Source organism: Aulostomus chinensis, chromosome 2, assembly GCF_037954235.1.
Source record: "Aulostomus chinensis isolate RoL2024-O1b breed Wild chromosome 2, RoL_Achi_v1.0, whole genome shotgun sequence".
Lineage (NCBI taxonomy): Eukaryota > Metazoa > Chordata > Actinopteri > Syngnathiformes > Aulostomidae > Aulostomus > Aulostomus chinensis.
In genome coordinates this window covers 28,335,586-28,358,568 of record NC_141321.1, presented here as the reverse complement: position 1 = coordinate 28,358,568, position 22,983 = coordinate 28,335,586, and the positions used below count along the sequence as shown (strand labels likewise).

Sequence of the window (22,983 nt, the reverse complement as noted above, 5' to 3'; positions counted from 1 at the left end):
GGAATTGGTTGTTCTGGAGCCTAATGTAATAGATCCAAGTCCTATTTGAACCTATTAATTGTATTCTTTTCAAATCATGTAGCAAAGATATTAAGTGGCTGTCACCAGGTCTTCACCCCAGAAGCATCACTGGAAATGATTTGGATGTGATTACTTCCTCTGTCTTCTCCTCCTTCTATTGTAGCCTTGCGTTTCAAAGCGCTGGTGAACGGATCTGAGCTGCTGGTATCCGATGGAGAAAACTTGGAAGTGTTCGGAGTGATTGAAACAGAGTCCCTCCTCCCTCTAGGCTCATTCTAAACATATTGATCTGCTTTTAGATTAAAGCCTGCGTCCAGAGCTGTAAAACAGGTTGAGGGACTGGAGACATGCCAGTACCAGTGTGTGTCTCAGTGTCAGACAGGCTACAAGCAGGCTGGATGATGTGACTGTTGTCTGTTTATGCTGTAGTTCTCTATTCCAGAGTCTATGTATAATATATGAAGAAAGTAGGTCAGGGAACATGTTTATATATATATATATATATATATATATATATATATATATATATATATATATATATATATATATATATATATATATATATATATATATATATATATATATATATATATATATATATATATATATATATATATATATATAGTTTGACGGAGCTAAAATAGCTGTAAAAGCCTGCACTCCTTAGTTATTGATGCAATAATTTTTTTTACATGGGAATGTTCAGCAGAGAGACAGGAGGCCATTTTTCTTAATGTTGCAGCATGGAGCTTGGCATGGTGCTTACAGAAGCCTTGGTCATTATTCTTGGGCCACACTTTGCTGTTTAAGAGAACTCGTGACACCGTGATGGTCAAACTAATTTAAGTTCATTCTGCTGGCAGTTTCAGTAGCTGTCACCTTACTCCCCTCCCTTCACAAAAGCCATTTGTCCACATCTCTCTAAAGAGGAAAACCATCCTGCTTTGACAATATGTGGCTTCATAATTGATACCAACATGTTGCAATACAAAAGGTCAGGAAAAAGAAGGAGAAACAAAAAGACACTCCAGGTCCATTTTGCTTGGTCTTTACAGTGGATTGTCGCTTGAACATAAAGGCTAAAGACAAGCCTTAAATGTCTGCACCCTGTCCAGCGCAGACACTTGTAAGTTCAGTCTTTTTTTTTTAAATGTCGTCATTCTTCTTTTCTTTCTGTCCAGAACAGTTTCTTCATCGCTGTCAGAGTGCGGTGCCTTTTACATCATGATGAGCGAGATATCCAGTGGCTGATACCTTTAACATCCATGTGAAAGAGTGTACAGGTCAGATCAATGTTTGCTTTTTTCTTTTTTTTCTTTTTTTTCTTACCCCCTTCATTTCTGCCCCTTTTCATTGCAACTTCAAGTATTTTTTTAAACAACAGCAAAAATTAGCAAATCTACTTTTTTTTTTCCTAATCTACTTAACTATTCTACAACCTGGTGCTAAATCAGCATCCAGAGCAAAAAGATCAGCCCCTACACTACGATTCCATGTCTTTTTTATACATTATTTCCATTTTCTTGTAATCATACTTACAGTAGGCCACTGGATATTGATTTAATGATTTTTTTTGACTACGAGTAAATTGTAATACTTGCAGCTACAAGGTATGAGTTTTTAAATATATATTTATATATTTATATATTTATATTCTTTTAAAAAGCGTTTAGTCCTTTGGTCCCTATTTCCTAAGGAATGATGCATGTAAATTATCCTGGATTCTCCTCCTCCTCCTCTTCTTCTCGGTTTCTTCTTCGATCCAGAGCTTGCCCTGTCACAGAGCACAACACCTGTGTAGGCACAAAAACCAAAATGGCAGCAGGCTGGTGTGTGTGTTTGTGTATATGTGTGTGTGTACGCGCACACGCATGTGTTTGCTTCAGTACTTGAGTTGGCATTTGCACTTATTTATACATGTACAAAGTATTTTTTTTCATTTTTCTGGTTTAAGTGTAGCATCTCTAAATGTTTGTTTTGTTATCTGTGTGTATGTGGGTTTATCTATATCCTGTGTCAGTATGCATGCTTTGAGCATAATGAGTCTATAAAGGTTTTTTTCCCCATCATGTCTAAAAAACAGCAGCAAAAAGTTGGTCTCTGCAAAAAATCTTCTTCCACAGACGCCAAAGCAAAACAGGGAAAAAAGAGGCATTTGCGAAGAAAGAAAAAAAAAAACTAAAATAAATAAATAAAAAAAAAATACTCTGGGATCCTTCTCTCAGTCACCCAAACGTTCAGCGGGTTTCCAGCAGGATCAAGGGACCACCCTTCCTTCATGATATGTAGCAGAGCAAGAAGTCTTTGTACTTTTACTGCACTTGTGGAAATAAGGTGTTGTGGCCCTTCATCCTGTGATACAGAGAAAGTGAGGGGGGGGGAGTGAGAGAGAGAGAGAGAGAGAGAGAGTAGAAAAAGCAGGAGAGGATTCAGTTAGGCTGCAGCAAACATGCTCAGGGTTGCTGGCTCCTGGTTATCACACAGACTGACAGGCACAGCCAACAGCATGAGAAACAGACGGGGAAGAGGAAAAAAAAATGAAGAGCATGTCAATCAAAACCAGAAATAAGTGGGCTAGAGGTGGGGTGGAGATTTGTGTTTTAACCATATGGAACAGACATCTACACTGTGACAGCACTAATCCAAGGAAGGCCTAATTTAAAGGCACTCCATCTCGCTGCATGAAAAAATAAAATAGAGCCGAATGTTGCAGTTAGTCATCTCCCTGTTAATTTCGCGCAAACAAACTACTAAAAGAAACAAACTACCAAAAGTAAACAAAAACAAGACAAATATGAAGGTGGTAAATGGTTAAATGATTGCAACGACAGAAAAATCTATCTAAAAATGTGTTCATGTCTTTACAATCCCATGAAAAAAAAAACAACAACAAAAAAACCAACCTATCATCTTCCCTGTCTGTGTTGCCTCAATATGTCACTTCATTTCAAAATATGGTGGTGCAGTTGAGATTCGGATATAAAAGATCTAGTTTACAGCCTATCATCCCTAATGTGTTGTGAGCTGTGATGTGGGTGAAGAAAGGTTGCAAAATCACAGCAAATCACTGCCAGGGAGTGAACATGAAAGGCTCTGACTCTGTGATGGGAACACTCACCCAGACACTCTTTGTTCTACCTTTCTGTTCTGTAAATGAGCTTGTTATCATTTCATAATAGATCTGCTTTTTACATGCGGTGGGGGAGGGGGGGGGGGGGTCTAACCATAAAAACACCAAACGTTCCAATGACAGCCGCCAGCGTCTTCTGTTAAAAAGCCTCTATAGGTTCTTCCTATACGTGTGTGTGTGTGTGTATGTATGTATGTATATGTATACAGTATATGTATATAAATTCCAAGGTAAAAGCTTCTTGTGTCATGTGTCACCCTCCTACTAGAACTAATTTTAATTCTTCTGCTATTCCCGTCCACCCTGCCACTTGGTTAGATGACTCTATAAAAGACATCTGACAGTCAGGAGGCAAAGAAAGACCTTCCGGTATCCCTCCCAGCTTGCCTGGCTAGACGCCCCTCTGAGTCCATTGGATAGTCAATGGGAGTTTGAATCACCTGCAGGGCCTCTGAAAGAATAGGGCAGAGTGAGCGTGTGCGAGTGAAAACGACTAACTCTTATCAGGGTTTTGGCCTGGAGGGATAGAAACAAACTCACTTGCAAAGAAAGGACCTTTTTCACTGCTAATCTGTTTACTGCCTTTACTTTTCTGCGGCAGATCAACGGTTATCTCAAACACCAGTCGCAAAAAATATAGAGCTACTTTATCATGTTGAATATTCCTACTTTAAAAATAAAGGCAGTGAAACAACAAAACACATTCAGCCGAAAATACTCTCAACTGCAGGTATTTGCATTTTGCCCAGTGAAGAGAGTGGCTGTATGGTGGCCGTATTTTGGCCATGTGAGTCCGCAGTGACTCCGCTATCACAGTGTAATTGGTTTGCACCCTCATAAATAAATAAATGAGAAGTGATTCTCATGTTAGGCAAACAAAACAATCTTGCCGAAGTACTGCCTGCACAGATGGAATCCACAGAGAAGTGGAGTGTCAACATTTGCCTGTGCTCTCGGCGTGAACGGTGGAGATTTAATTGGCTACACAAACATAGGGTCATCTTGGCCGTCTCTCAACTAAACAGCTGTTGATCGGATGAAGAAAAAGGTCCTTTTTGCAAAGACTCGGGCTTTTATAAAAAAAAATAAAAAATCATAGTTTGCTACAAAAATGTTGATGTAGATGTGAAGAAATAGAGAAATAGAAAATACAGTACATCCATACACATGAACCCCACAAGAGAAAGTAAAACATCACAAGGGCACACAGTACAATAGCACAAAGGGTTAAAGGCCACTTCCAGTTATAGTCAACGAACCAGTCAGCACGTCAGTTACAGTATGTACAACAGGTACCAGCCAAGAAAGTCATCGGTTTACTGCACTCCACAAACTGCCAATATACAATATATATATATATATATATAAATATAAATATAAGGAGGGCAGAATATAAAGAGATAGAGTTCAAAGATATCAATCAACTCCACGTCATGCAACGCAGTCACAGTCCCACCACATGAGGTCATCCAAAATAAAATGACACCATGGGTTCAACTTACAGCTGTGGCAAACTTGGCCCCATGACAGGTGTGGGAGGTGTGGCTATAGCGGAGAAAGGCCACCTCACACTGTGATTGGCCAGGTTGGTGGGGGTGCAAAAGAAGGAAAGAAACAGTGGGATTTTCTTTTCCTATAGTCAGAATTCAAAGCACCCTTTTTTATTTCAACCTGGCAGAATCAAATGAGGTTATTACTGTTATTACCATAAAAACTAGGGAAAAAAGACAAGTAAAAACAGAAATAACAGAAGAAATAATCATCAACACAAAAAAAAGGCAATTTCTTGTGTCTCATTGTGGTGGTGGTGAGATATCCTCAGACTCACATTTGCAGGTTAAAAGGTTGAATTGATGCTTTTATATTCACAAAGATAACCCTTAAGGTAGAATGCATTTTTCAGAAACGTGTCCTGTCTACAGTAATTGGATTTGCATTGCATTGTTTGCTACGAGGGTGGCCGTACAGTGAGGGCTTCTGCTTTTTTGCATTAAGTTTATCTTTTAGACACAGAACGCAATTTCAGAGTTGGGCTCCTGAGACCAAGAGAATACTGTTTGATAGTGTTTTTTTAATCCAAATTCAAACCCCCCAAAAAATGTAAGTATTAGAGTGAAAGAGAGGGGGAAAAAAGCCATGGAAGTTATCAACATGTTGGAGTTTTCAGGGAAAGAAAACAAAAACTCATCAAACTTTTTCATCGTCATAATGTTGATTCTAAAAAAAAAAAAAAAAAAAAAAGAATAATTCAAAAGTTGCAGTTGGATTTAGGTTGTTAAAGTCTCCCAGTATGTGTTGCCTTTAAAAATACACAGCTGAAATTCCAGTACCATATTTTCCAAATGATTAAAATATCTCACGGTTCTCATCGATCCATCATGCTGGAGCCGTGAAACTGGGCTGACTGCAGAAAGCACCAAAATGTATTTTTTTCTACTGCTAATACTACAACTACTACTTTAACGTTTTCATGGGATCAGTCCTGGTTTTTATTTTATTGGTTTTCTTAACAACAGAAGTAGTGTAATAACCGAAGAAAAACACAGAGATGGATTGAACCAGACCAGAGAGGACATGAAATAAACACACACACACACACACACACACACACACACACACACACACACACACACACACACACACACACACCTCCTAATAAAGTGACAGCACGTTATTATGGGAAATGTCTGTACTTGGGAGACATTCTGAGTACATCTCAGTGACTGGCCTGTCATTCAGTGTTGTTGGGCGACATTTTGCATTTGTTCCAAACCCATTTACACTAAATCAAAAATACATCCCCCCTCTTTCTCAGGGGGCCTGCTGTGAAAGCCTCTCTTCAGTTAGCAGGATGCAGCTCTATTCAAATGTTTTCAAGCCAGAGATAAAAGGAGCATCTATCATCTGTATTGCATTCCACCTTCATGAATGCCATCTTGTGGCTTTTAAAGAGTCAAATCTAAAGTAAACAAATGGTATTACCATGCCCTTATTTATGGAGAGATATAATCCAGGCTTATGTTATTGTAATGAAAAGCTGTCCAGGCAATTGGGTGGAGAGAGCATGCATCTATATTATTTTGCACTGGCAGCTGCACTTTGTAACAAAAGGGGCAATGATTGAATCACACTGTGAAATTAGTCTCTATTGAGGGATGAGGCTGCTTTTAGTAAACAATCTTTTTATTATTTAGTATGAAAACTCTTGCTTTTTGAGGGACAAAAGAAGGAACATTTTAATATCGATGATTTACAACATCGCCTTTTCAAGATCCCCGGCTGCTTTTGATAAAAATCATATTACTGCCTTCCATGGACGCATGAAAGATAAGCATTTATATTGGTATCAGTCGATGTTCAATTTTTCAATGTATCAGTGTTCATAAACAATAGATGTCCATCTAGCTGCCACTGGAGGTGCGGGATTCATCTGCTGAGAATATCCACATATCTTTGATATTCTCTAGATTTAGAGGGAATATAGTCAGTCGGCGTTTTTTGATGTAACATATTTTAAAGATATTAACTGAAGTAGCTCTCAATTTAGAATGTGATTTGCATTTCAGTTCACTCGCGCTTGGTTGCCATGGACATCATCAAGGTTGTTTAGCCATAAAAACTCATGCTGGAAGTATTAAAAGTAGACTCAAACTCATACTTTTCCCAATGTATGGGAAATAAAGAAAAACTTGTTAACATGTTACGATCGCGGAAGCTAGCTTTATATATATATATATATATATATACATTAGCCAAAATTTGCACTCTCTCTATCTTCAAGTCATTTGTTCTTTGGGAAAATGCGCTATCAAATATGAAATATATAACATGAAAGTGAAAAGCCCTCACTGTTTCAGATGTGGGATGTAGTGAAGCATTATCAAACAGAGTAGCGCTACAGGGGTTTGTTCTGGTTTCTATAATAACATACGTCACTGAACATGATGATGTGAATTAGTGCATTTCAGTTAAGTTGTTTGCAGTTAGTTGTTTTTGTGAGTCCAAACTTTTCCTCTAAACATTCTGCATTCTCTCATCCTTTATTCATAGTCCCGTTAAAGTAGTTATGTTATAAATCCATTGTTATTGTGCAGCACCTCAGTGAATTTTATAAGCAAAGCCTCAACTGAGAGGGCCTCTGGATATAGCTGATCTGCTGTCTGCTTTAGTGAATTTCTAGCTTAACAACTCGCATTGATTCTGAACTCCGCCCCCAGTAGACAGGTAATTATGCACAGCTGGCTATTGATGATGTCATCAATTTGCACCGGAGCATCCTGCAGGTGATAATGAGATTTAAACCCCCCTAAGACACAGCAACTCTCTTGAATAGAGCATTTTCACAGAAATCTCACATACTGTAGCTGGTTAACGACCTGAAATCAGTCAAATTTCAAATCACATTTCGGCTCAAGGGGACAAAGTTACGATTACAAAACAATAATTTCCACTGCTGCTCTCAGCTCAATCATCTTAGTGGGGTGTACTAAGATAGCTGTAAATTGTCATCAATGAGTATTCATGTTCTTCCCGCCTCACTGTACTCTGAGCGCCTGCACGGAAGTTGCAGGCAGCACATGAATTTAAAACTATGTGTTGTAATTGGGGTCAGAAATCAATGGGAACAAATCTGTGAAATGCCCTTTGACTTATTTTCAAGTTCTCACTTATTAATTGTGAATCCAACTTGGCTCCTACAGTTTGAGTTTTTAAAAATCAAATCAAGAAAAAGTGTTAAATCTGGAGGGTGGGATGGGGGGGGGGACATCTGTCTGAGTAACAGTAGTCAATGTCTACGTTCACATGCGCTCAATATTCCACAATTATTCCAGTTATTCTCCTTATTGCAAGATTAAAAACAGTCAGACTAACATGTTTTAATTGCCAAAGAGAAGGAATTTTCTGCAAATAATGTTGTTTACTTATAGCAGGGAAAATTATAACTAGATGGTTTGTCAGAAAGACCAAGGAAAGAAGTACCGTTTGCTGTTGTTTTTTTCCCCTTCTATCTGGTTAAAGTTTTACACAGTTTACACAATTAGTCTAGCAAGCCTTTCCCCTCTGTGTTTTAATTAAAACAAAAAAAATAGATTTTACTCCACTTACTCCTTACTTTGTTATGACATCGTTAATACTGTTATAAAGTTAGCGGCACACTTGTTTTGAAAACAAGAATGCATTTTACGAGGCTAACATGAGATGCATGCTCCAAATACGGTGTATTAATGTCCAAAAATGCTCCTTTAACCTGACTAATATGAATATGTCACACATCATAATTGGAAAAAGATGATTCTTAAAAATGTAAAATCCTGAAAGTCTGACCAGAACAGGCCAATGCTGTTAACATGGCCCTTCTTTTGGAATAATAGTGGAATATTAATGTGCTTGTAAAGGTGGTAAATGCTTTTTTTTCTTCTTTTTATTTTGTGCATACATTGATATTTGAGGCGGTGCACTCTCAAGACACTCACATCCACTAACAGAACGATGCACATGGCTAAGTGGACATTTAGGTTTGAGAAAGGCATTGCTTATCATCGTGTGTTGTGGCATGGCTGTTACTATACCTGGGTCTGGACAGCAGACGAGTCAGTAAGGTCGGTTGGCATCCTTTGGCCGCTTTAGCTGCACTTTCAGCCTCTTCATGCCTATCTGAAAGCCGTTCATGGCCTGGATAGCGGCTTGAGCACTGGATGGGTTATCAAAACTCACAAAGCCTGAGACAATAACACGGAGCAGGGTACAAAGAATATGGGAAAATGGAGAAAAATGAATAACACAGGAAGGGAAAAGAATGACGAGAGATGAGAGAGGGAAACAGGAGGGAAAAGAGAGTGAGAGGGAAAGAGACAAGATGAAAGAACAGAGTTTGAAAGACGAGCCTTTTTAACTCGCAACAATGACATGACAATAGGCCTTTGTTTTCTCTTTTCAGCAGATTAATTGAAAATCTCAGAATTAAAAAAAGATTACATAAAGCACCACAAAGGCTAATAACACAGATATTAAAAATCAAACGAAGAAGAGCTATTAGAAACCTGGAGTTTAACTTGAACAGAGAACAAAAAACATGAAAAAGTGTTCCAAGATTAGAGAGAGGGAGAAAGAGAGAGAAAGAGAGAGAGACAGTCTCATGCTGTGTGTGTGTGTGAGTGTGCGTGCGTGTGTGTGTGTGTTTAGAGCAAAGCGGCGTCTGTAAATGTTACCTGGGTTTTAGAGGAGCGATAGTCGAGGGATAGAGGAGTGACAGGGCGTTCATGTGTGCGTCTGATTAGGCGCGTATCTAGGTAAAGAGTAAAGGGCATGGAGGTCGTGACAAGATGCTAGGAGCGAGGTGTGTAGGATGGAGGTGCCTGCTGCTCTGAGTTATCACCTGGGTGTCAAGGCGCAATGAGCCCACAGGTTTCCACACCAGGACTCCATGCCGGCTCTTATCAGACACCTGTGATTGACGGCTTGAATTTTCCGCCTGCCAGCTGATTTGATCACACTGCTATGGGTCCAATTTAATTTGGGGGGAGAGGGCAGGCTTTTGTCAGTACGGATGAGATAAGGCTGCTGCTTTTACAAACCCTTTAAACAAACTGAGCTAAGAAGGGGCCTGTCAGTCGGCAGTGATCCCCCCCCACACACCCACACGCACACAACCCCTGGATTTAATGAATCTCCGTACCTCACATTTACATCCTCATGCCATACAGGTGATAGGTTCTTGGGGGTGGGGGTTGGGTCTTCACAGAAGAAAATGACGACTGCACTGCAAACTTTCAACTTTTGAATAATCCTGGAAGTGTGAGTTATCTAGATGTGTTTCTAGTAGTGGCTGGAGACAGAGTAACTGTCTGCTTCATATCTTTGATGCAGCACTGTGTGTTTCTAGCCTGAACACTATTTAACGTATGCAGACATCCATATCAACACAATAACTGTGCGCTGCAGCACTAAATAAAAACAAAAACACACAAAAGTTGCACAAAAATAGATAAATAAATAAAACTGCAGGTTGAGCAGCTCAGAATGCTTTGTCTTACATTGTCCCCACAGTCACATTTTCAAGAGACACAGTGACACTGTGAGCTAATGTTGGTATGAAAACCTTTTGTCTGCATAAATGCAGAGATATTTCTGCTCAGAGTGGAAAAAAAAAAAGTAAGTCAACCATCAGGTGTTTTAGGAGCTCATCATGTGACCATAGCAGTCATTCCCTGTCATAGGAAGATTTAACACAACGCTCTTGATGGTAGTTTTTGGGTGCATTATTGTCTTGTCCTTTATTGAGCCGATCTCAAACTGTGAGAAAGTGAAATCTTTGTCCGGTCAACATTCTCACTTCAGCTTGCGTGATAGTCACAAAATGCGATTAACTGATTAAATTCAATTTTAATAATTTGCAGGGGGTGGCATTATTTTAAAGACATGACTTTCAAACTAATTCATTTCATACAATACAGCATGAATTCCCCGATTCAACGTCAGCTGGCATCAGTTCGCATTGCTTAATCGTTTATTTGATCAGATGTCATTTGACAACAGCGTCTTGGATTGACATTGACTGTTGGAAAATAACATTCTCATAAATATTAATACAGTTAAGGTCTGTAGACAGATAAAACCCTTGGCTACGGATAGAAAAATAGTGTTGTGATGTTTTAAACTAGACTCCAACAGAACTTGGCCACTCCGACCTGCCCAAACGTCATGAAAAATGGAAATTAGTGTCCATGTACACAAATCAGCACAATCTTTCACTCACTTCCAGTGTATTTTTCTCGTCATCGCTAAAAAGCAGTGAGCTTCCTACTTTAGCTGCAAGTGTCATTTCATTCTCAGAAGACCTTTAAAAATTCATTTTCTAGCTAAATCCAGCTAATTCCACTTAACAAGGTAAGCTTTGATCACTTTAAAAGTCAATATTGAGTGACTCACTGTAGAGGATTAAGAATGTCATATCCACTAAGTACCAGGTTAAACTTAACACAACCGTATAGCTTCTCAGCTGTACACTTTTGCCCGATGAGTGTGTGTGAGTGACTCATACATTTTGGTCCACCTGACTAACAACAAGTTGCATCATCCCAGACATCTATCGAGCTCGTGTCACATAGTCATCTCCATTTTATCACAGTGCAAGAAAATTCTGGAACTACACAGACATCTGTCTGAGCTGACAGTGATGCATCCCTCAAGTGTCTCCTCCAAATCTTCCTGCAGAAGTACATCCTTTATAAGAATATGCTTGAGTGCTTCTCCAGTGACCTTTTCATCATATTCACATGTTCAAGCTTCCTTGTAAACACTTCATCTAAAAAAAGAGTGATGTGGGATTATGGCTGCTGAAAATATCAAAGTGCAGTTCACCTGTGCAGCAGAGAAACGGAGCCCCTAAATAGTTCTGCTGAAGCTCGTGTGACGTATTCTGCCAATCGCGAGATATTTAACATATTAACTAAATATACAGTATATATCATGTTCTGTTTAGGAGTTTATTAACTGTAATATAATTCTGCTTCCTAAAATACTCGGAAAGGTAATTTACAAACTCAAAATTGGACATTAATTTGTAATAATAATTAAGAAAGAAAAACTGGACTGTTGGGACTGTTATAATATCATAGATACACTTTGAAGACAGAGGGCTGGAAATGATCACTTCAATTCAACACTGAGGTCATTTGAGGACAAGTGTTTCTGCTCATTGATCCACAAACTTCGTGTCGGTGACATTTTCTGGATTTTCACCATTGTGAGCACGATTAAAATTACTGTTTCTACATTTGAGCATTAAAGTGTTTGTCCATCCAGCTATTAAACATTCATGTCTGTGCTATTAATTGACGCAGCATATCCGTACATGTGCACATACGTGCAGGGTCAAACTGGAACACAATTTAGTCTTGTCAATTTTGTTAAAAATTTTTTTTTATTAAACTGGCTCTCTCAACATTTTCCGATAGATTTATTTATTTATTTATGTTTTCAGCTCTAGTCTATTAAATTCAATCTCTGCTTGTAACTGTCTTGATTTCATGCCTCCATTTCCCACTTCCCCTCTGACGTCCTCTTACATCACATGGACAAATCTTCATGAAGAGGAGGGGAAGTTGATCATTTTGCCCATTGGCAACTTCAGGAGTCCCTGATTCTGATGGGCTGTTCCATCATCAAGTGGGCCACTGGCGGCACTTCACTATATCATCTAAGCTAACGTAAGCCTTTTGAATTTCTATTTGAGACTGGACAGTATCGTCTGCTTATCTTTGCAAAATGTAAGAGCCCTTGACCCCCCTCTGGTAAAAAGCTATGTGTGTTTAAATGCAGCTTTTCAGCCGTGATCTTAATTACTAGTTGTAGAAATTACGTCTTTGAGAACGACAAGACCACCAGCCCTTTGTCCTTGTCCCTTGTCGACTGTTCTCGTGATAGCGAGAGCCATATGTTTAGAGAGCGTGCATGCAGGGAGAGGGAGCGAGTGTCCTGAGATGGACACACAGAGAAAGAGAAAGCCTCATAGACGTGCCGTGTTGAAGAGAAACTGAAAGAAAGCCAATGCTGCGAGTCTTTCTCACTCTCGCCCCGCCTGTCTCCTGGGTGCTGCTGTCCAACTGAATCAACAGCAAGGCCCACACCAGTCTATTATTATCTCTTTAAGCTCATGGATTCCACCTGCACCGCCTCCACCCTGATGAACTGGTTTGCTGTGTGGGAGGCGAGAAGAGAGAAGGGGAGGAGTGGTGGGATGTTGCTGGTTTGGATGGGGAGGGGGGCGTCTGGGAAAATGTTTTTTCTCTTGAGACTTGAAAGAGAGGGGGAGATGGACACTGATTGTATTCGGAATGCTGTGATAGAGAGGCTGATGAGTAGATGTGTAGAGCAAATAGCAATTGTGGGAAGATGTTTGGGTCACTAGCTAGATTATTTATTCATAGTGTGTTTGGCCTGTGTGATTTTCAGTGATTAGAGCGTCCACCTTCTTGCACCACCCACCCGTCTTTCCATTACTGATCCCACCACCTTTTCAGATAGGCCTCTTTGATGAAGAGCACATGAGCATTCCTCCTCTATCTCCCTCTTGGCACCCCCCCTCTGCTCAGTGGCACGTAACGCCACCTTTAAAATGTTAATTGCAACTTGATTAGGATAGACACTGGGAATAAAAGCAAAAGCAAACACTAATTGCAGTAAAGCAACAAGGGGCGTGATAAGATTTCCAAACACAGCCATGATGTAACTTTGTCAGTTTGGATGAATTTTTCCGTCTTCTGTTCACTGTTGATTTTGACTCACCAAAACATTTGCTCTGATTGGTCGCTCGGTCCACAAAGACTTTTGCGGAGATGACGTTGCCAAAAGGCAGGAACATTTGCATCAGCTCTGCATCTCCGAACTCCTGGGGCAGGTGATAAATAAACAGGTTGCACCCCTCTGGCCCTGGTGAGGAGTGGAAGACAACAGGAGGGTTACATCAAGCGAAAACACCCAGAGACTGTCCAAGATAACACCAGGTGGAAAATGTGACTTTAAAGCAAAGAGAATGAATATTGGAGAGAGGTTTATCGAAATATTGAGAAGCCAGATAATAAGCGCAATTTGGTAATTTACCATTTTATATTACCTGTTGTATACGATGGAGTGCAAACACTTGGTTTGGGTGTTATTATAATACTGATGTGTGTTAGGAATAGAAACTTCTTCAATAACGATAACAAGGATGTTCAGTGCTCTCTAAACTTCCATGGAAAGACATAATAAACATGCAAAGTTGGGCTTCAGGAACAAAACTATCAATAACAAATCGGAAACATCATATCTCTTGATCACGTGACGACACCCTGAGTGACAAGCACAAACTGTCAGTCATACAACAGCTGGGTGATGAACAGCAGGAACAGCATGGAGTGACAAAATCAGTGTCAATAGAATTGACACTGATTTTCCTCATTTTATTCACGTGCTTGTTTTACATTGTTGCAATAATATTCACATCAGTACCCGTGCGCCTGAATAAATGGTAAAGGCAAAGTAAGGTAGTGACATTCTAAATAAATTCATTGAAAAGGTTTGATTCTCTTACAAAAATAATATTGATATAATAATAAACAAACAATAACTAATATGTTGACTTTTTTTTCAGATTTAGCATCCAACGCTGTTATTCTGTTCTTCTGAATCCCAAACACTTTTTAATTCATATCATTTTGATTCCATTTGAATATCCGACTAACCCCAGTATCTCATCACAGTAACTGTGTCCACAGTCCGGAAAAAAAACAGATAAAACATAAAAACACCCAGATATAAAAAAAAAAAAACCCTGAGAGAACAGGTGGTAGAACTAAACAAAGGTTGATTGAAAAAGAAAGATTTAGACAGTTGTATTAAGAAAGAAAATGTGAGACACAGAAGAAGAGAAAGAGGGGGAGAGAGAGAGAGAGAGAGAGAGAGAGAGAGAGTGAAGGCGAAAGAAGCATTAAGATATAAGTCAAGTTTTTGGCCCAATTACTGTGTGACAGTAGGACTGTCTTCCAATCTCTCTCCATTCCTCCTAACTCATCCACCTTGCTGCCACATATTGTACAGGCCAATCTGAAGAATGAACTGGAGGGAGAGAGAGAGAGAGAGAGAGAGAGAAAGAGGAGATGTGATGGACTCAGGGACAGTATGCTGCTGCAGCCGGCTGCCTGACTAGCATTCTCTCCTGTCTCATTGCTCAGGGTGATAGCATGACGAGACGAGACTGGGCCTGGTGAGAAGGCTGATAAGAGGGGCTGCAGTGGTGGCTGGCTGTAGTGCTGCTATGCCTCAATGAGATAGAGGACACACACACACATACATACACAGCTTGACAGTATTTTTTTTAAGGCAGATTCTCTGCTCTGTCTGTTAAGGTTTGGGTGTCTTATGGAGAATTCATGCATTCAGAATGAGTTTGTTTGAGGGAAGGAAATGCCTGGTTTGCAATGATGGCTGATAGGTTGTTTCTCCTCACGGACATAACTTGCCTTATTTTTGGGTGATCACGTGACCACTTCATGCACTTTCACCAATGCATGTCTTTACATTCGAATATAAATCTCTCTGTCTGCTCTATTGCGTAACAAGAAACTACCACTACACCTCATGGGTTTTCCTGAGTTAAACGATTTTGTAACATCAACCCTTTAAAAAAAAAAAAAACACATGAAGTATTTAGTGAAGAAATTATTGTAAAAATGTTTCAGACCATTTGAAAAATGCAGGTTATTGTATTACCTGCATAGGTTAAGGACTATGAATTGCAAATAAATCCTAGTGTTTCATTAAATTATGAAAAATTAAAGTGATTTCATATTAATCGTTACACCTCTCACTCAACACTCAGTCTCAGGAATCTCATTTTACAATTTCCGATGCAACACAACAGCAAGATTTGTCTGGTCCAATTATACTGTTTTGGATTTGGGAGGATTTGCTTTGTTGACACACACTTAGATTGTTAGAGTATATTGCAGAAATTGTTCGTTTTTCAGTGGAAGATCGAAGCTGAAGCTTTGACCATGGTTTTGGGTGGCTCTTGTTAAATGGCAGAGCTGCAGACTGTGGCAGTAGACTGAGACAGACTGGGAGAACAGCCAAAACCCAGAGGGGGCCAGTGCTGAGACTGGCCACTGGCTCAACCAAGAATAGCACAGTGTGTGTGCGTGTCGTTGTAGCTGCATGTGTGTTATCACAAATTCTGTAAGTCTTGCTAATGATTCTAAGATGGTGCATGTGAGGTGAATAAGCTGCTGCCATGTGTGTATCTTTATACATCTCGCTCTGGGCAGTGACCCTGGCCTGCATGCACTCCCACTGCCAAAAGAAGCAAACATAAACTAACTGTCCTTCCAGGCAACGTTGGAATCACTCAGTTTCAGAGTTCCCATGTTGAATATTTATGCCTCTCTAAGCTATCGCACACAATCATATAAATTAATAATTGAGACTGAAGAATTATGTCAAAATGAGTGATTTACCATCACAGTGTATCCCATGCTTTATTACATCTGATGCCGTGGCCTAAGAATGAACACTACTCTAAGAATGGTAATAAATGATTATGCATGCAGCTAATTAATCTGATGAATATTTATAACCACTTAAACACATTGTAATGGACTGATTAAGCAGTCCAATGCTGCAAGTTTGAATTAGTGCGGTTTTTGAATAATGACAGAGTAACTTTCCATCTCACTGCTAATGTTCTTCTCTTTAAATGGGAAGCTTTTTTCTCACATTTTCCCCAGCCAGCACCCCCCCCCCCCCCCTTGCTAATTCAAAGCAGCGCAACTACATTAGAATGGAACATGGCAATTATCACCTTTTATCTTGGGTGGGCGCGCTTGCTCGCTCTTACCTTCCCTCTGTTGCTGGGGAATGATGGTTGGTTGCTGTGGGAACGCTTGGCTGATTGGCGCATAGGCGGCAGGGTAGGCTGCTGTTGCAAAGGGAGAACCAGAGTGGAATTTTTCACATCTCCATTTTCATATTTGACACAACAAAACTCAAATCATTATTCCATTGTTCATTTGCATCCTCTAGACATTGCATAAATAAATTGCATTATGACTGGGAGCCTGGGCTCATTTGGCTGGTGGATCACTACACAAAGAGCATGGCAAAAAAGGAGCGAGGAGTGCGGTTCAACTAAGCAGACACGTGAAGAAAGAGAGAGAGAGACTTACACCATATTAATGAGAGCTGATGTCAGGCAGAAAGCAGCGGTTACGAGGAGGCTATGTCATCTCTCATGTAGGCTATGGCAGGTTCAGATCCTCAGCTCTTAGTGTACTTTTGGAATTACGATTTTGTGTGTGTGCGCGTGTGTGTGTGTGTGTGTGTGTGTGTGTGGGCATATAATCAAGTCAACTGAAAATCCTTTTGCAATCCTGATGTAAAGTAGCCTAATCCGGAAGAAAATTAGCTGGTCGTCCAGCTATCTCTACCTGTCAAAGTGTCCACTAATGTGGCAAACAGAGAGGGAAAACAGAGAGGGATAGGGACAGATGGAGGAAGTGAGAGAGAGGAGGATGCAGGAGAGACAGATCACCTGCGTAGTGTTGGACGCCAGCATAAGCCTGTTGGAGAGGGTCGGTCACTGTTGGACTCTGTGCTGCAGAGAGACAGAGAAAGAGACAGAGAAAGGAGGGTGACGAAGTGGAAAACAAAGAGGGAGTGGAGAGTGGTCAACGGGGCAGAGAGACAAAGAAAGCTGTAGAGAGAATGAGTACGACAAGAATTGTCCAATTGGTAGAGAACCATGGGGGGGGGAGGGGATCACACAGGGAGTGGAGAAATTCGGGTTGTCATATCTTTCAGTTCTTCAAAATTGTCTGTTCGCCCCAGATGTTTGCATCAAATATTAACAACATGCCAAACAAACCACTTTGTAGTTCATTACAATTGCAGCTGTCTTTGCATAATACACAAACGGGGAGTGTGTGTCTGTCAGTTCTTCAGGAATCAGTTCCAGACAACATTAAGCAGCTAAGGACAGACTGAGACACACATCAAATTAACTAGAATGGACTGGAGGATGAAATGATGGATTCATCATGATACTCGGCCTGGCTGTTTAAAAATCTGCCACTGTTGACTGGCCCTCCAGCTTAAAAACACTCGTCTTCAAATCAGAAATAGATGTCGTGACGAAAACAGTCTCTTGTCAACTTGTAAACAGGACCATGTGATGTGATTCAATTTGTCACTAATGACATGTTGAACTTGCGTTGTGTTAATTAGGTGATGTTCTTATTCAGTGCAAACACACCCTCTAGAATAATCAAACATTCATGGAATCACTCAGTTACAAGCAACTAGTCGTGAGAGGTGTCAGGGTCAAACTGAGTCTCACCACGATGGATGTTGCAGGTGTAGCTTGGGTTTCTTCTATGCAAAACCTGACTGACTCACCAGGGTAAGGATGGATACCGTTGGTGTAGATAGGCTCAGAGGTGGGCTGCCCGTTGCTTTGAGGCGGGAGGGCACTAAATCCGTTGACCCCGATTGGGGTGGCTATGCTGGGCACGGCTGTTGCAGAGATGCCGGGGGGTGTGCTGGTGCCTGCAAATAGATCCAGAGTCATTTCAACAAACCACAGGCTGTACCTCACATGTGAGGCACTCAAAAATAAGAGATGTATATTTTTGTGCTGGAAATAACAGCCACAGATGTAACAGGTACATAATTGGCCCTCATTAGCAAAAATGCTTTTGACCCACTGTGAATGTACCATGTCAGTGGGGTACAACTTTGCAGCTGACAAATGTGGCCAACATTTCAAACAATGAGTCACACTCTGAATTTAGGTTTCCAACATTTTTTTTGCACTTTTGCATTGAGCTGATATAATTTTTTGTCACTTAGGGCCATTAGCTTTGCTCTTTAAGGTATGAATAGACTTGCAATAAATGTATTGCATACAGGGACCCGTCTCTCTTCTTCTAACAACAGCCTTTTCTCCTTGTGATATTCCGAGTCTGTCACCTTGTCACTGCTCTTTTGTGCTGATGGATTTTTATTATTTCTCTAATCCAGGTGAAGGGCATTTAAGTCATCTAGGATTATGTTTGATAGGCATTACCTGGTATATGTAGGCCTTGTGGATTACAAATGCCAGGTATAGCGTCAAGCCACTTTATTTAATACATTTGCAATGACCCTGTCTTCAGGCAGCTTGCCTACTTAGTGTCGAGCCATCAAAGCTTCTCATGACAAGGGCCAAAAAGATAGTTCAGACTGAGGTCCAGGATTATCTCACACAAATCTTTGCTCTTATATTGTATAAGCCAAGGACTCTGCATCCAAAGTCATCAGATTGGCTCTGTTCCCAGAAAACACACACTGTCACAGATACACAGAGGGAGAGAGCGACTGACGGCGAGAGAGTGAGAGTGATAATAAGAGAGACACTATAATGTGGCTGCCAATGAGTGTCAAGGAATGCTGTACATCTCCTCCCATCATGCCTCTTTCAAAACAAGGTGCCGCTTCCTTTAATTCAACACTGGAGATGTCTGCTTCAGCCCAGTAAATGGAGCCTACATCTTAAAATAATGCAACAAGGGCACAGGCAGAAAGGCCTTGAATTGATATATTGCTGCGATCTATAATTCTTGCTAATGATGAAAGTGTTCCAGGGCAGCAATGAGAAATGGACAGAACAGTCCTGCGTGAGTGTGTTTTCACATGCCTCTGCTCTTAGAGTGTGAGCGCGTTTCTACCTGAGGATGGTGTCATGGGAGTCGCCACCAGGCCGTTGACATTGAAAGCTGCCATTTGCTGCATTTGCGCGGCAGCAATGGCTGCCATGGGGTTCAGGTAGGACCCTTGTGTTGCTGCCATCAGGGCTGCTTGCTGTTGCATCATCTGCTGTAGGATTAAAGAGCAGTGGGGAGAGAGGCGAATGGCAGGGGGGGCGGAGGGAAGGACAGAAAAGGAAAAGAGGGTGAGGTGAAATAGCCGCAGGACCAGAGCATGTTTACTCTCACATCTCTGTTTGCTTAGCCCATGCCTTGTTCTTGAACAGAGTGGTCCGTGTTGCCCTGCAGCATTTATTCCCAGTTACTGTAACATTCTTATGGCCTTGTGCTCATTTTACTGCCACAACATAAAGGCTATGTGGTGCAGAGCTGGGCAATGAATGGCTTTTATCAATCAATTCAAATTTATGGTTTAAGAAGATATTTAAAAATGAAAATCGATTTTCACTTGAAGTGGGATAATTCTAATAAGGAAGCACCAGCACTCCCCCGGGTACTTCATATGGTTCTGTTCAACTACAGAAACACAAAACACCACATGGTACCAGGTGCTAATCGGTGGTGTGGTCTATTTGATACACCAGGTCTATGCAGTATAATTACTGCAAAAGCTCCATGATTTCAGTATACAAAAACATACATTTAAGTATGCAGTAAGTGCAAAGATACATATCAGTATAGCTAACTTAACAACGAAGATGGAGAAAACGATGACAGCGATGCAAACATCGCCTAAAATGACGCAAGAATACATTTAAAAAATCCCAATTAGCGTAGTTCAGAAGTGGCTGCTGCAATTTTATCTCAGGCTCCCCCCATCAGCCATCACATGTCCACTACTCAGTGTACACATAGAACCATCACTATTTGAAAAATTGAAGTACAAAAACTATGATACCAACTGAAACAATTATGTGTTTAACACAAGTAAAAATATCTGTGTTCTCAGATGCCCTCAATAAATGACAACGTAGTGTGTTTTTGTTATGGGACGTAAAGAAACTCCCACCTGAAGCCTCATATCAGGACTTTGTTTTCATCTTCTGAAATATATAAATGCATGCACGTATGTGCTGGTCATGAAGGTGTTGGTTTTGGGGCTGTTGGGTGTTGTTCTGGGTTCTGTATGTGTGATCCCATCTTAAACAGAGCCAAGTAGCCAAGTGTGAAAGGGGTTTGCCACAGTGAGGAGCACAAGAGCCCCAAAGCACCAAATAAAAGTACAACTAAACACAGGTACGTAATGTAATGTTCACATATGATAAGAAAGGGACCAAGAAAACATTACAGGTGTAGTGTTTCACATCATGGGAATTTTCTTGATTGTTAGAAAAATGTATCAATAGAATTGACCAGCCAAAATGCACTGATCTGCTGGGCTGCACACATCTGTAAGGACTATATGTGTGTTCATGTGACAAAAAAAGAAAAAAAGAATTGTTCCACAACGGCAGAGTGAGTGGAGGGATGGTGCGTGAGTGGGCGATTCTCACCTATCGGGGTGAGTTGTTAGCTACTCTGAGTGCAAAATCTCACAGACTCCTAACTCAGGCTGTGACTTTCATGTGTGAATATGAAACGGTGGTGGGGTGGGCTGGCAGGAAAGATGAGGGTAGGGGGTGAGCGGGTGTAAGTTGTTAATGACATGCACCTCTGTTTGACTGTAAAAGAGTATGTGCAGATGAAATGTTAAAGAGGCAGTCTGCGGTTGACATTTTAAATTCCCAGACCAAGTCAAGGAATATAGGAATGGGAAGTGAATGTGAAGTGGATGCTTGGAGCTGTAGAAATAAAACAGTCTCTGAATACACGGCACACACATTCCCTGGACAATTTAAAGGTAAAAAGCAGACACAATAGAAAAAGCAGTGCAGCAGCCCATTTAAATTTAAACCGTAACAGTCATTTATTAGAATGAATCACTTAAGAAGTTGTTCACTGTCAGAATCACATGCCTGGTGGGAAAGAGAGTGAATTCAAACCTCAAATCACAACAGTTTTGTTGTCTTTTCTTAAAGCTCACCGTCTCCTCCCCCGCTGGGCTGAGACTTACAGCATGAGAGTAGGCGCCATAGGCCCCAAACTGGATGGTCATAGGACTGAAGATGCCGAGCTGACCCGCCATCTGGTGCATCCTGCGCAGGGTTCTCTCCTTATCTGTGTCTGCGAACTTAACCACCAGGCTGGATGAGGCACCCTGGGGGGGGGGGGGGGGGGGGGGGACGACACATGCACAGTTAATGAGAGTTACTTATAATCTTGATGTATAAGTAAATACAAGTAGACTGCGTTTGGAGAGTCCACCTATGAATCCAGGGTGTCTATTTCCATATTGATTGCAAACCCTGGGCATCTGTGTCATCCTGAAACTTATTTCATCGTCATTGTGCAGCACTTTCAAAACTTTTCGGTGGCTGTTTAGAGATTAAAAAGAATACAAATGAGCAAAAAGTTTCGCAAGTAAAGCAGGACAACAACCAGCAGTTATTGCAGGGGTAAGTGCTCTACAGAGTCAGTCTGACGGTGACTCTGACCATCTCTGAAATACTGGCCATTTAGAAACAAGGTTGCTGAATACATACATTTGCCTTTTTTATTGTGTGGTTTGCAACAGCTGTCTAACAATGCATGTGTTTCCCAGAGGAGAATACCTTTTACAAAATGTTGGTTTCATAATAAAAGACGTAGACTTGATCTCTATCAGTGCATCGTTGCTCTTTTATTAAAAACACTAGTGCAGGTTTTTTACATCCTCACAAAGACAAAGGGCATGTTATTATTTCCTGTCGTCTGATGTCCAGTGAGCACATTGCAAGACTTAATCTATCCAAACCCATAAAGCCAGTGGAATTGCATATTCTCTTCTCATGACTGTAGTCATTTAGCTGTCAGCAAGACTAGTGAGTGATATTTGCTTTAGTGAACTTTCCAACTCCACTGTACACACTGAGAGTGAACTGTGATCCTAAGCAGGTCCCGCAGGAGTCCCAGTCCCCCAGTGGTGAAGCTCCGCTGAATACAGTACCGGGTAATTAGGTCTGACAAAAGCCTTTGGCATGTGGAGGGCAAAGTATTGACTAATGGCTCTGCCTTATGGCAGATATAGTTCCGTATTGATGTCCATGTTCCTGAGTTTGCATCCAATTAAATCATTTGAGAGACAGAGACCAGAGTCAGTTCCTCGTGTGACATGCAGGCAAGGAGAGAGGGACGAAGAGGTTCTGTGTGTGTGTGTGTGTGTGTGTGTGTGTGTGTGTGTGTGTGTGAGAGAGAGAGAGAGAGAGAGAGAGAGATACAGAGAGGATGAGAGAAAACAGCCACAGACACTGTCAAGTGTACCAGGCTCCTATTTAATTAAAAGCACTGTATGCTGGGAAAGAGCATGGACCACCACCAGGACAGAAGGACACAGGCAGCCAGGGGGCAGTCGGGATATGATTAGTAAGATCATAAAAGCAAAGACATCAGGAGAAAAGGACTCCATAATCACAACTTGGATTCATCTTTCATAAAATGTCTCATCCTGACAGGGTCAGAACAAATTCAGGCTTT

The 22,983-nt window shown here is 40.8% G+C and overlaps 1 protein-coding gene across 10 annotated transcripts in view; it reads right to left on the bottom strand.

Moving 5' to 3' along the window:
* Nucleotides 1-609: 609 nt before the first annotated feature.
* celf6 (CUGBP Elav-like family member 6) overlaps nt 610-22,983 on the bottom strand; it is a 135,353-nt gene continuing 112,979 nt past the window's right edge. For 3 of the 10 annotated variants that reach the window (XM_086188772.1, XM_086188798.1, XM_086188762.1), the window contains 8 exons: nt 21,485-21,628; nt 19,393-19,537; nt 18,083-18,232; nt 17,220-17,282; nt 16,527-16,607; nt 13,439-13,582; nt 8,722-8,871; nt 612-2,373 (listed from right to left, as the gene is read on the bottom strand). In XM_086188772.1, coding sequence (XP_086044898.1) covers nt 8,744-8,871; nt 13,439-13,582; nt 16,527-16,607; nt 17,220-17,282; nt 18,083-18,232; nt 19,393-19,537; nt 21,485-21,628 — 855 coding nt within the window. In that variant the 3' untranslated portion in view covers nt 612-2,373; nt 8,722-8,743. Of the gene's footprint in view, nt 2,374-4,653; nt 4,723-8,721; nt 8,872-13,438; nt 13,583-16,526; nt 16,608-17,219; nt 17,283-18,082; nt 18,233-19,392; nt 19,541-21,454; nt 21,629-22,983 lie in introns of all 10 variants that reach the window. The other 7 variants (XM_086188789.1, XM_086188720.1, XM_086188736.1 and 4 more) reach the window with 5 other exon arrangements.